We start from the raw sequence: 13,455 nt of genomic DNA on the forward strand, positions 1-13,455 counted from the left end.
CATGATATTTTGGTGCTAAATTCGTAAATACAGTAATTACTACATAGCATTACTGTGTATTGAACTACTTTTTCTGCCAATTTTGTTGTATAACATGATGTTTTGGTGCTTCATTTGTAAAATCATAACCTAATGTAATGTTTAACAGGCTTTTCCTTCATCTCTCCTTATTATCCAACATATTCACTTATCCAACGTTCTGCCAGCCCGTTTATGTTGGATAAGTGAGACTCTACTGTGTATATATATATATATATATATATATATATATATATATATACACGATTAACGATGATTCCGACTTTTTTGCTCAACCCTAATTTGATGTTTATTAGACTTTTCCTTGATCCTTCCTTATTATCCAACATATTCGCTTATCCAATGTTCTGCCGGCCCGTTTATGTTGGATAAGTGAGACTCTACTGTATATTGAAAACATTGACTACAAAAATGTGTTGGATAATCCAGAACGTTGGATAAGTGAGTGTTGGATAATCCAATCTTGGATTGGATCCAGAGGAACTGGGCCAAAAGTGCTAGTTCGCTTATCCAACATTCTGCCGGCCCGTTTATGTTGGATAAGTGAGACCCTACTGTATTCCCATCCAACCCGAAGTAACGAAGGCGGAGGCGTTACTTTTCATTCAACCCTCGTGTGTATGTGTGTGTGTGTATATGTTTAAAAACTCACAGAAGTCTCAAGGTGCTTTTGTTTTTTAATACATTTGACCATAGTTGAGAGAGACAGAACATACAACAGCTCAAATTTCCAAATACGGTTTTAAGGCCACATTGAAAAGACAATGAAGGAACTTAAGGCTTTCTCTAAACAGGGCAACTCATAGGATGCCACGGCATGGAATAGTCCAGGTCCAGTTGGAACGAGTCCCGGCCAACCAACGGATTTACCCATAGGGAAATCTCTCAACCAGCAAAAAGGGAAAAAAAGAAAAGAAAAGTGTGGTATATAATATACTTTAAAGTAAGTTATAGTTCTATATTTCCTCAAGTGATATAATCACATATATTATGATTGTAATATCAGTTTATATTTTCCAACTGTACAGATAAGTACATATTTCAATGTCCAATTTTAACAAATATAATCTTGATAATGTTCTCAGGGTTTGTAATACTCTTCTTCAAAATCGATCATTCAAAGTAAATCAAAGTTCTATGTCAATAGTAACTCATTCACCAAAACTGGATGCATACCCGGGAGACCAGTCGTTACTATTGACATGTTACTTTGATTTACTTTGAATGAGTTACTATTGACATGGAACTTTGATTTACTTTGAATAAATTACTATTGACATGGAACTTTGATTTACTTTGAATAAATTACTATTGACATGGAACTTTGATTTACCTTGAATGAGTTACTATTGACATGGATCTTTGATTTACTTTGAATGAGTTACTATTGACATGGAACTTTGATTTATCTTGAATGAGTTACTATTGACATGGATCTTTGATTTACTTTGAATGAGTTACTATTGACATGGAACTTTGATTTACTTTGAATAAATTACTATTGACATGGAACTTTGATTTACCTTGAATGAGTTACTATTGACATGGATCTTTGATTTACTTTGAATGAGTTACTATTGACATGGAACTTTGATTTACCTTGAATGAGTTACTATTGACATGGATCTTTGATTTACTTTGAATGAGTTACTATTGATATGGAACTTTGATTTACCTTGAATGAGTTACTATTGACATGGAACTTTGATTTACTTTGAATGAGTTACTATTGACATGGAACTTTGATTTACTTTGAATGAGTTACTATTGACAATGGAACTTTGATTTACTTTGAATGAGTTGCTATTGACATGGAACTTTGATTTACTTTGAATGAGTTACTATTGACATGGAACTTTGATTTACTTTGAATGAGTTACTATTGACAATGGAACTTTGATTTACCTTGAATGAGTTACTATTGACAATGGAACTTTGATTTACTTTGAATGAGTTACTATTGACATGGAACTTTGATTTACTTTGAATGAGTTACTATTGACAATGGAACTTTGATTTACCTTGAATGAGTTACTATTGACAATGGAACTTTGATTTACTTTGAATGAGTTACTATTGACATGGAACTTTGATTTACTTTGAATGAGTTACTATTGACATGGAACTTTGATTTACCTTGAATGAGTTACTATTGACATGGAACTTTGATTTACTTTGAATGAGTTACTATTGACATGGAACTTTGATTTACTTTGAATGAGTTACTATTGACATGGAACTTTGATTTACTTTGAATGATCGATTTTGAAGAAGAGTATTACAAACCCTGAGAACATTATCAAGATTATATTTGTTAAAATTGGACATTGAAATATGTACTTATCTGTACAGTTGGAAAATATAAACTGATATTACAATCATAATAATATATGTGGTTATATCACTTGAGGAAATATAGAACTATAACTTACTTTAAAGTCTATATATATAAAAGAGTGATGGCATCACGGCAGCGGACAAAACAACAAAAGTAAACACCCCACAACCTCGAAAATTGACATCACAACCCCTCATCCATGCCTCTAGGTTGATACAACAAAAAGAAAAGAAAAATAAAGTCCTAATTAGAGGGAGAGGAATAATTGTTTTTATCCAATTGCTGCCAGTTAGAAGGCTAAGCACTTGGTCTCCTAGCAACCCACTCAGCCCAGGGGACCCTTTACCTTAACTACCACCAATTCCTCAATACTTTATTTCCCATACCACCATACTTCGCCACAGCAACCCGTGGCTGGGCACAGCTAGTATATTATATACCATACTTTTCCTTTTTTGTTTTCCTTTTTGCTGTATATAATAGACATCTGTGCATATAGCGAAATCTCGCAACCAACCAACCGCCTACATAGGATTTAACCTCTGGAACGAGGAGTTGGTCCTTTGTTCTTGTCGGTGGCATCTTCTGGGTCCTACCTCACCTGGCATCGATATTCTCAGCAAAACGGAAGGCGCTGTTCTTACAAGCGATGGGATCCCCTTGTGTCCATCAAGGGGGATTCGAACCACAAACAGAATCAAAGACACGTCATTTATAATATACAAAGGCGGCACAAACGAACTGCGCCGGGTATTAAAACGGCTCTGCGATCAGAGGCACCTGTACAGTATCTTGCTGTTTATTTGGCAAGGTTACGAGTCTAATACTTAATACGTTTTCTTTCTTCATCTTTTTTTTTTCCTTTTAATTACCGAGAGAGAAAGAAAGAGAGAAATAGAATTTGCATAGATTGTACATTCATTTCAGAGGAGATTTGTCCTTCCTTCCTCCCCATTCTTGTTTCCTTTCCGGCGTTTGCAAGTATTAGTGAGGTAGCACCTTTGGTCACACTCGTGAGCAAAAGAAGGTAATCAAGGGAAAACGGGAAAGAATCGGGATGTGTGTACCGAAAAGGGGGAAAAGGGGTCCTGGTGGATGTAGGGGTTGTGGCGGTGCAATGGGTTCAACCACTGAACTGTTGAATCTGCTGACCACGGGTCGGGGTGAGCTCTTGCTGTTAGTCCTAGCTCCGGCCAACCTAGCATGTGAGTAAATCAATAGGTACCCCATGGCCAGAGTTGGCCACTGCCTCCAGAAAGGCGGAGATGAAAGGGGAAGCCTTTGCCTTCGTTTGTGTCTGTGTGTCTCATTGCATCTATATATATAAAAGAGTGATGGCATCACGGCAGCGGACAAAACAACAAAAGTAAACACCCCACAACCTCGAAACTTGCCAGCACAACCCCTCATCCATGCCTCTAGGTTGATACAACAAAAAGAAAAGAAAAATAAAGTCCTAATTAGAGGGAGAGGAAGAATTGTTTTTATCCAATTGCTGCCAGTTAGAAGGCTAAGCTCTGTTCACTTGGTCTCCCAGCAACCCACACAGCCCAGGGGACCCTTTACCTTAACTACCACCAATTCCTCAATACTTTATTTCCCATACCACCATACTTCACCACAGCAACGCGTGGCCGGGCACAGCTAGTGTGATTATAAAGGTATTAAAGCAACTCCGGTTGCTCCTGATACGAAAAAGAAAGAAAGATAAAGGTATTGAATGTTTGCCTATGTCTGCTGTAAATGCTGAAATCTGCTCTGAGTCCCCGAGGGGAGAAGGGCAGAATATAAATATAGCCTATTATTATTATTATTATTATTATTATTATTATTTGCAATGAAACAATGGAAAACTTGAGTTGTTCGTGGGCAACGAAAGCTATGGAACTGTTAACATAAATATTATTATTATTATTATTATTATTTGCAATGAAACAATGGAAAACGAGTTGTTCGTGGGCAACGAAAGCTATGGAACTGTTAACATAAATATTATTATTATTATTATTATTATTATTATTTGCAATGAAACAATGGAAAACTTGAGTTGTTCGTGGGCAACGAAAGCTATGGAACTGTTAACATAAATATTATTATTATTATTATTATTATTATTTGCAATGAAACAATGGAAAACTTGAGTTGTTCGTGGGCAACGAAAGCTATGGAACTGTTAACATAAATATTATTATTATTATTATTATTATTTGCAATGAAACAATGGAAAACTTGAGTTGTTCGTGGGCAACGAAAGCTATGGAACTGTTAACATAAATATTATTATTATTATTATTATTATTTGCAATGAAACAATGGAAAACTTGAGTTGTTCGTGGGCAACGAAAGCTATGGAACTGTTAACATAAATATTATTATTATTATTATTATTTGCAATGAAACAATGGAAAGCTTGAGTTGTTCGTGGGCAACGAAAGCTATGGAACTGTTAACATAAATATTATTATTATTATTATTATTATTTGCAATGAAACAATGGAAAACTTGAGTTGTTCGTGGGCAACGAAAGCTATGGAACTGTTAACATAAATATTATTATTATTATTATTATTATTATTTGCAATGAAACAATGGAAAACTTGAGTTGTTCGTGGGCAACGAAAGCTATGGAACTGTTAACATAAATATCATTATTATTATTATTATTTGCAATGAAACAATGGAAAGCTTGAGTTGTTCGTGGGCAACGAAAGCTATGGAACTGTTAACATCCAGAGAGGAATTTTCCAGGGCGACTCACTATCACCACGGCTGTTCATCACTGCAATGGTCCCTCTGTCAGTAATTCTACAGAAAACAAACCTGGGCTACCAATAAATCAATTCACCAAAAATTTCCCACTTGCTGTACATGGATGATCTAAAGCTTTGCGGAAAATTAGAAACAGAAATTCAGAAAAAAACAGAAACAGAAATAATAATAATAATAATAATAATAATAATAATAATAATAATAATAATTTGGAACCCCCTTATGCTCCCTTGTGCTGGCAGCACTGCTGGCTGAAAGATCGGTGGTTCGAATCCGGGGAGAGCACAGATGAGCTCCCTCTGTTAGCTCCAGCTCCCCATGCAGGGCCATGAGAGAAGCCTCCAACAGGATGGTAAAAACTTCAAAACATCCAGGCAATGTCCCCTGGGCAACATCCTTGCAGATGACCAATTCTCTCACACCAGAAGCAACTTGCAGTTTCTCAAGTCACTCCGGACACACACACAAAAATATTATTATTATTATTATTTACTATATTCTGAATACCAGAATAGAGCTATGGACGGATGGATAGGACAACTTGAAATATAAGAAATGCTGCTCCAGCTTGGATATAGAGCCCGCACTTCTATTTTTCGAACAATGGGAAACTCGGTTTATCCAGTTCCTGATCCTTGGAGCCTGTATCCTCTTGGACAACAACTCTCTTCATCCTTAAATGCTTGGCATTTTGGCTGGGAATTGACTAGAACAGAAATAAATACCTAGTGCCAGCTCAACGTCTACAGCTCTGCCTTCAAGCCAGTACAGCTGATGCCATAATTTCCAAAGTCCAAAGCAAACGGGAATTGCTTTGAACCAAAGAAGATGGTGAGAAAATAGATCAGAAAGCCGTCGGGTTCACCAGATTTAGAGTCCCGCCGCTGTAGCTGGGAATCCACCTATTTCTTGTTACCTGGTTTTGCCGTGGCTGGAGTTGAGTATTGCCTCCAGATGTCGGAGATGAAAGGGGAAGGCCTTTACCTTCGTCTGAGTATTGTATGTTGTTGTGTTCACTATAGAGTTCACCAATATAGTTCTTCTCAGCCCTTCCTTTCCTGAAGACTTTAACTATATTTCCTCAAAGAGGCTTCCTTTTCAAAACACAGTTCCCAACTGAATGAATTCCAAAAACCAACTCCTAACAGACTGATTTCCAAACCCTAAACTGAACAAAAATTCCCTGGCTCCCTGGCTCCAACTGTCACTTTGTGTAAAAGGCATTGTATGTTGTTGTGTTCACTATAGAGTTCACCAATATAGTTCTTCTCAGCCCTTCCTTTCCTGAAGACTTTAACTATATTTCCTCAAAGAGGCTTCCTTTTCAAAACACAGTTCCCAGCTGAATGAATTCCAAAAACCAACTCCTAACAGACTGATTTCCAAACCCTAAACTGAACAAAAATGTCCTGGTTCCCTGGCTCCAACTGTCACTTTGTGTAAAAGGCATTGAATGTTTGTTGTTGTTCACTATAGAGTTCACCAATATAGTTCTTCTCAGCCCTTCCTTTCCTGAAGACTTTAACTATATTTCCTCAAAGAGGCTTCCTTTTCAAAACACAGTTCCCAGCTGAATGAATTCCAAAAACCAACTCCTAACAGACTGATTTCCAAACCCTAAACTGAACAAAAATTTCCTGGCTCCCTGGCTCCAACTGTCACTTTGTGTAAAAGGCATTGAATGTTTGCCTCTATACTGTAATCCCCGGAGATAAACTCTCCCGGAATACATTGTATGGAGCTATGGGTCTAAGAGCAAATATTAGTGGGTTGAGGAGAGGCTTTAAAAAGTAATAATAATAATAATAATAATAATAATAATAATGAGAAAATGGGACCGCCCTGTATCCTGCGGCTGAAATTCCGGCTTGGCCTAGATGTTTTCTATGAGAAACGCTTTGGAAAGTGATGGCAAATTTCAGCTTTCGCCATCAGGTCATTTTTGTGAAATAATACTGCAAAGAGCTGGGAATCGATGGGATGGGATTTTCAAATTCAGCGATGCTACATTTGTGCTACGAAAAGACACAATTTTAAAATCTGCTTCCGTCTTCTCTCTTCCTCGTTCCAAAAAAACTTGAATTCGCAGGAAGAGAAGGAAGGGAGTCATGACAGGTTGTTTGCAAGGGAGTCACTATTGTAACGCATTTTGCAAAAAAGGTTCCGTTCCTGGTTTAAAAGTGTGATTTCCTGTTTCATTGTGTGTTGTAGGCTGCTGTAAGTTTTCGGGGATGTATCGCCCTGTTCCAGCAGCATTCCCTCCTGACGTTTCGCCCACATCTGTGGCAGGCATCCTCAGAGGTTGTGAGGTCTGTTGGAAAACTAGGCAAGTGGGGTTTATATATGTCTAGGGTGGAGAAAAGAACTCTCGTCTGTTTGAGGCAAGTGTGAATGTTGCAATTGGTCACCTTGATTAGCACTGAATGGCCTTGCAGCTTCAAAGCCTGTGCTGCTTCCTGCCTGGGGGAATCCTTTGTTAGAAGGTGTTAGGTAAAGGTTTCCCCTGACGTTAAATCCAGTCGTGTCCGACTCTGGGGGTTGGTGCTCATCTCCATTTCTAAGCCAAAGAGCCGGCGTTGTCCGTAGACACCTCCAAGGTCATGTAGCCACTGGCATGACTGCACAGAGTTAACTTCCTGCTGGAGCAGTACATATTCATCTACTCACATTTGTATGTTTTCTAACTTCTAGGTTGGCAAAAGCTGGAGCTAACAGCGGGAGCTCACCCTGCTCCCCGGATTTGAACCTGCGACTTTTCGGTCCGCAAGTTCAGCAGCTCAGCGCTTTAACACACTGCACTACCGGGGGCTCCTTGGGAGGTGTTAGCTGGCCCTGATTATTTCCTGTCTGGAATTCCCTTCTTTACTGAATGTTGTTCTTTATTTACTGTCCTGATTCTGGAGTTTTTAAATACTGGGATCCAGGTGGTGTTTATTTTCATGGTTTCCTCCTTTCTGTTGAAATTGTCCACATGCTTGCGGATTTCAGTGGCTTCTCTGTGTCGGCAGCTAACACCTCCCAACAAAGGATTACCCCTCCCTCCAGGCAGGAAGCAGCCAGGCTTTGAAGCTGCAAGGCCATTCAATGCTAATCAAGGTGGCCAATGGCAACGTTTCACACTTTAAGGGATGCCCCCCAGTCAGGAAGCAGCCAGGCTTTGAAGCTGCAAGGCCATTCAGTGCTAATCAAGGTGGCCAATGGCAACGTTTCACACTTTAAAGGATACCCCCCAGGCAGGAAGCAGCCAGACTTTGATACTGCAAGGCCAATCAATGCTAATCAAGGTGGCCAATGGCAACGTTTCACACTTTAAAGGATACCCCCCCCCCAGGCAGGAAGCAGCCAGGCTTTGAAGCTGCAAGGCCAATCAATGCTAATCAAGGTGGCCAATGGCAACGTTTCACACTTTAAGGGATGCCCCCCAGTCAGGAAGCAGCCAGGCTTTGAAGCTGCAAGGCCATTCAGTGCTAATCAAGGTGGCCAATGGCAACGTTTCACACTTTAAAGGATACCCCTCAGGCAGGAAGCAGCCAGACTTTGATACTGCAAGGCCAATCAATGCTAATCAAGGTGACCAATTGTAACGTTTCACACTTTAAAGGATACCCCCCCCCCAGGCAGGAAGCAGCCAGACTTTGAAGCTGCAAGGCCATTCGATGCTAATCAAGGTGGCCAACTGAATCAATTCACACAGATAAAGAGTTCTTTCTCTCTCCCGCCCTGGACATCATTCCACAGATAGATAAACCTCACTGGCCTAGTTTCCAACAGACCTCACAACCTCTGAGGGTGCCTGCCATAGATGTGGGCGAAACGTCAGGAGAGAGTGCTGCTGGAACATGGCCAGTGATTCCGGCCATGAGAACACATCCAACTGCAGGTCTTTCCTGGTAAAACCGACCCAAGTCAAGGGAGACGCGGAAGTGCAGCCAGCGCCACGCAAGAGCCCGGAGTTCGAATCCCTTTCAGGCGCAACGGGTGCTACCTCAGGCGCCCGTCGGGCTTCACGGGGCCCAGTTCGGACTTGGGGTCCGGGCTGAACGAGCTCCAGGGCGTTTGGCTGCAAGGCTGCAGGACCGGGCAGGAGGTGGGGCCCGCGCTGCAGACGCCGCCCGCCGACCACAGCGCTCCGGCCAGGGCGTCCAGCCAGCCCTCCAGCCTCGTGCCGTCCAGCCCCGCGTGCCTTGCCGCCTGCTCGACCTGCGCGGGGTTGATGGGGATGCTCAGAACCGGGTTCAGGCCTTGGAAGCTCTGCTCCATGTAGGCGTTCTTGGGGGGCCCACCGTGCAGCCGCCGGGCTTCTTCTGAAGAACAAAACAAGACGAGAACACACAATAATAATAATAATAATAATAATAATAATAATAATAATAATAATAATAATAATAATAATAATGATCCTTGCAGCCCAGGAGGAAGCCATCAGAACAAATGCAATTAAGGCCAAGATTGAAAAATCAGCTGATGACCCAAAATGCAGACTGTGCAAGGAAGCTGCTGAAAGCATTGATCATCTCCGACTCTCCGTCACAATTTCCAGAAGGGAAGCCAGGCTAATTTGTGGCTGCCAAACCAGCAGAGTTTTGTAAGTGGAAATCTGTCGCAACTTTTGTTGCCTATTTCTTTAACCCACACTGGGCGATTTTCATCCCGCTAGCCCAGGGGTCCTCAAACTTTTTAAGTGGGGGGCCGGTTCACGGTCCCTCAGATTGTTGGGGGGCCAGACTATGATGAAATAGTCCAAATTTAGGATTGTTGTTGTTGTTGTGTGCCTTCAAGTCATTTCAGAGTTAGGTCAACCCTAAGTCTAAAGTTTAGGACAGAGGCCAGGTCAAGGACCTTGGAGGGCCATAGTTTGGGGACCCCGGATCTAGACGATCTCATAAGACCATAGGTAAGGAAAGAGACCCTCAAAGACCATCTAGATGATCTCATAAGACCATAAGTAAGGAAAGAGACCTCCAAAGACCATCTAGATGGTCTCATAAGGCCGTAGCTAAGCAAAGAGACCTCCAAAGACCATCTAGATCAGGGGTCCCCAAACTAAGGCCCGGGGGCCGGATGCGGCCCACCGAAGCCATTTATCCGGCCCCCACGGCACAAGGGCTGAGAGGGGTTGGGCTAAATGACCCAAGGGTTCTCTTCTTCTCTTACAACCATTAATAATAATAATAATAATAATAATAATAATAATAATAATAACATTAAGACCAGGTGGCCATCTGTCTGGGGTGCTTTGCTTGTGCTTTTGGTCCACAGAGGCAGAAGGAGGTTGGACAAAATGGCCCAAGGGGTCTCTTCCAACCCTCTTTATTATTATTATTATTATTATTATTATTATTATTATTATTATTATTATTATTATTATTATTTAACATTGATGCTGGGTGGCCATCTGTCAGGGGTGTTTTGCTTGTGCTTTCGGTGCACAAAGGCAGAAGGGGATTGGGCTCAATGGCCCAAGGGGTCTCTTCCAACCCTCTTTTTTATTATTATTGCTGTTTTTATTATTATTATTATTATTATTATTATTATTAACATTGATGCTGGGTGGCCATTTGTCAGGGGTGTTTTGCTTGTGCTTTCGGTGCACAAAGGCAGAAGGGGATTGGACTCAATGGCCCAAAGGGTCTCTTCCAACCCTCTTTTTATTATTATTGCTGTTTTTATTATTATTATTAATAATAATAATTATTATTGCTCGGTGGCCAACTATAGTCCGGCCCTCCAATGGTCCGAAGGATTGTGAACTGGCCCCCTGTTTAAAAAGTTTGGGGACCCCTGATCTAGATGATCTCATAGGACCATAGGTAAGGAAGGTGACCTCCAAAGACCATCTAGATGGTCTCATAAAACCATAGGTAAGCAGAGAGACCTTCAAAGACCATCTAGATGATCTCATAAGACCATAGGTAAGGAAGGTGACCTCCAAAAGCCATCTAGATGGTCTCATAAGACCATAGGTAAGCAAAGAGACCTCCAAGGACCAGGTAGACTGAGGTCAACCCTAAGTCTAAAGTTTAGGACAGGGGCCAGGTCAATGACCTTAGAGGGCCGCATCCGGCCTACGGGCCTTAGTTTGGGGACCCCTGGTCTAGCCCAAAAACTGAAGGAGATGAGCCTCGGATATGAAAATATGAAAATTCCATACGAATGCACATCACTATTGAGGCACACCAAAAAACACCTAGATAAAAGGACTCACCTTGCCTGATGGCTTGCCTGTTGGAAAACGCCAGAGGAGAGACGAGGAACTTGGTTTCGGCCACCGGAACCCAATGGTGCAGGATTTTCACCGTCCAGATCCCGGGCCGGAGAGGCAGATTCAACGGCGGCTTGTAGTGAGTGAACTCCGCGCTGGACTCGATCAGGATGTCGTAAGTCGCTGCAATGACGTTCACGGGGTCCACCCAAATGACGGTGACGGTGACGTTGGGGCCTTTCCCCCACTTCTGCATACCGACGGGCTCGTCCATTGGCCCGAGGATGCCCCCAAAATTCCGGAAAATCCGCTCTTTGGCATCCCAATCTGTTCCGATCTGAAAGGGACGGGAGAGTAATATCACACAGTGTATTAGGTGATGAAGAGTAAACATGAGTAAGTAACAACAACAAGAACAATAATATTAGAAGAGGAACATGCCCTTGCAGAATATGTAAAGCAAAGTGAAGAACCTGCTTTGATTGAAGTCAAAAATCAAAAACTCTTCAAAACACAGCAGACAAAGAATCAGTACAAGAAAACCGCACTACAAACTAGAGCAGAATCAGTACAAGAAAACCGCACTACAAACTAGAGCAGAATCAGTACAAGAAAACCGCACTACAAACTAGAGCAGAATCAGTACAAGAAAACCGCACTACAAACTAGAGTAGAATCAGTACAAGAAAACTGATTACACTACAAACTAGAGCACAACAAAACATTGCATGGAAAGTTCCTTGACAAAATTGAAGGAAAAGCTAATTTGCCAAATAGTCACTGTTGAATGTTTTTAGGTTTAATGTTTTTATGTTGAATGTTTTTTTATATTGTGGAATGATATTTTAAATTGTAAGTCGCTCGGAGCACTCTGGTGGAGAGCGACTAATTAAGAAATAAAGTGAAGTGAAGTGAAATGAAGTGAAGATAAGGAGAAGACCTGGCTGTGGCTCACAAATGGGACCCTGAAGAAGGAGATAGAAGGCCTGATCCTTGCAGCCCAGAAGCAAGCCATCAGAACAAATGCAATCAAGGCCAAGATCGAATAATAATAATAATAATAATAATAATAATAATAATAATAATAATAATAATAATATCGAAAAATCAGCTGGTGACCCAAAATGCAAGGAAACTGACGAAACCATTGATCATATCCTCAGCTGCTGTAAGAAAATTGCACAGACAGACTACAAACAGAGGCACAACTATGTGGCCCAAATGATCCATTGGAACATGCCTCAAGTATCACCTCCCAGCAGCAAAGAACTGGTGGGATCACAAACCTGCAAAAGTATCGGAAAATGAGCACACAAAGATACTGTGGGACTTCTGAATCCAGACTGACAAAGTTCTGGAACACAACACACCAGACATCACAGTTGTGGAAAAGAACAAGGTTTGGATCATTGATGTGGCCATCCCAGGTGACAGTCGTATTGACGAAAAACAACAGGAAAAACTCAGCCGCTCTCAGGACCTCAAGATCGAACTTCAAAGACTCTGGCAGAAACCAGTGCAGGTGGTCCCGGTGGTGATGGGCACACTGGGTGCCGTGCCAAAAGATCTCAGCCAGCATTTGGAAACAATAGGCATTGACAAAATCCTGATCTGCCAACTGCAAAAGGCCACCCTGCTGGATTCTGCACACATCATCCGAAAATACATCACACAGTTGCATCTGTCAAGTAGGAAAATTTAGGGACCACTTATGCAGGGAGGCTAATTTAACCACTGTATATACTCGAGTATAAGCCTAGTTTTTCAGCCCTTTTTTAGGACTGAAAAAACCCTCCTTGGCTTATACTCGGGTGAGGGTCCTGGTGGGCTTATATTCAGGTCAGCTTATACTCAAGTATATATGGTATATTTATTATTTTTCTCTATTATTATTGGTATTGTTACATTTATTATTTTACTCTATTAATTATTATTATTACATTTATTATTGTACTCTATTATTGTTGTTACTTTTACATTTATTTTACTCTATTTTTATTATTATTAATACATTTATTATTTTACTCTATTTATTATTACATTTATTATTTTACTGCATTTATTATTACTATGACATTTATTATTTCACTCTATTATTATTAAAAGG

At 40.8% G+C, this 13,455-nt stretch overlaps 1 protein-coding gene across 1 annotated transcript in view; it reads right to left on the reverse strand.

Moving 5' to 3' along the window:
• Positions 1–698: 698 nt before the first annotated feature.
• xylt1 (xylosyltransferase 1) overlaps positions 699–13,455 on the reverse strand; it is a 133,591-nt gene continuing 120,834 nt past the window's right edge. Inside the window, exons 11-12 of the mRNA XM_062964580.1 lie at positions 11,352–11,685; positions 699–9,450 (exon numbers count right to left, since the gene is read on the reverse strand). Coding sequence (XP_062820650.1) covers positions 9,128–9,450; positions 11,352–11,685 — 657 coding nt within the window. The 3' untranslated portion in view covers positions 699–9,127. The remainder of the gene's footprint in view (positions 9,451–11,351; positions 11,686–13,455) is intronic.

Source organism: Anolis carolinensis, unplaced genomic scaffold (assembly GCF_035594765.1).
Source record: "Anolis carolinensis isolate JA03-04 unplaced genomic scaffold, rAnoCar3.1.pri scaffold_13, whole genome shotgun sequence".
Lineage (NCBI taxonomy): Eukaryota > Metazoa > Chordata > Lepidosauria > Squamata > Dactyloidae > Anolis > Anolis carolinensis.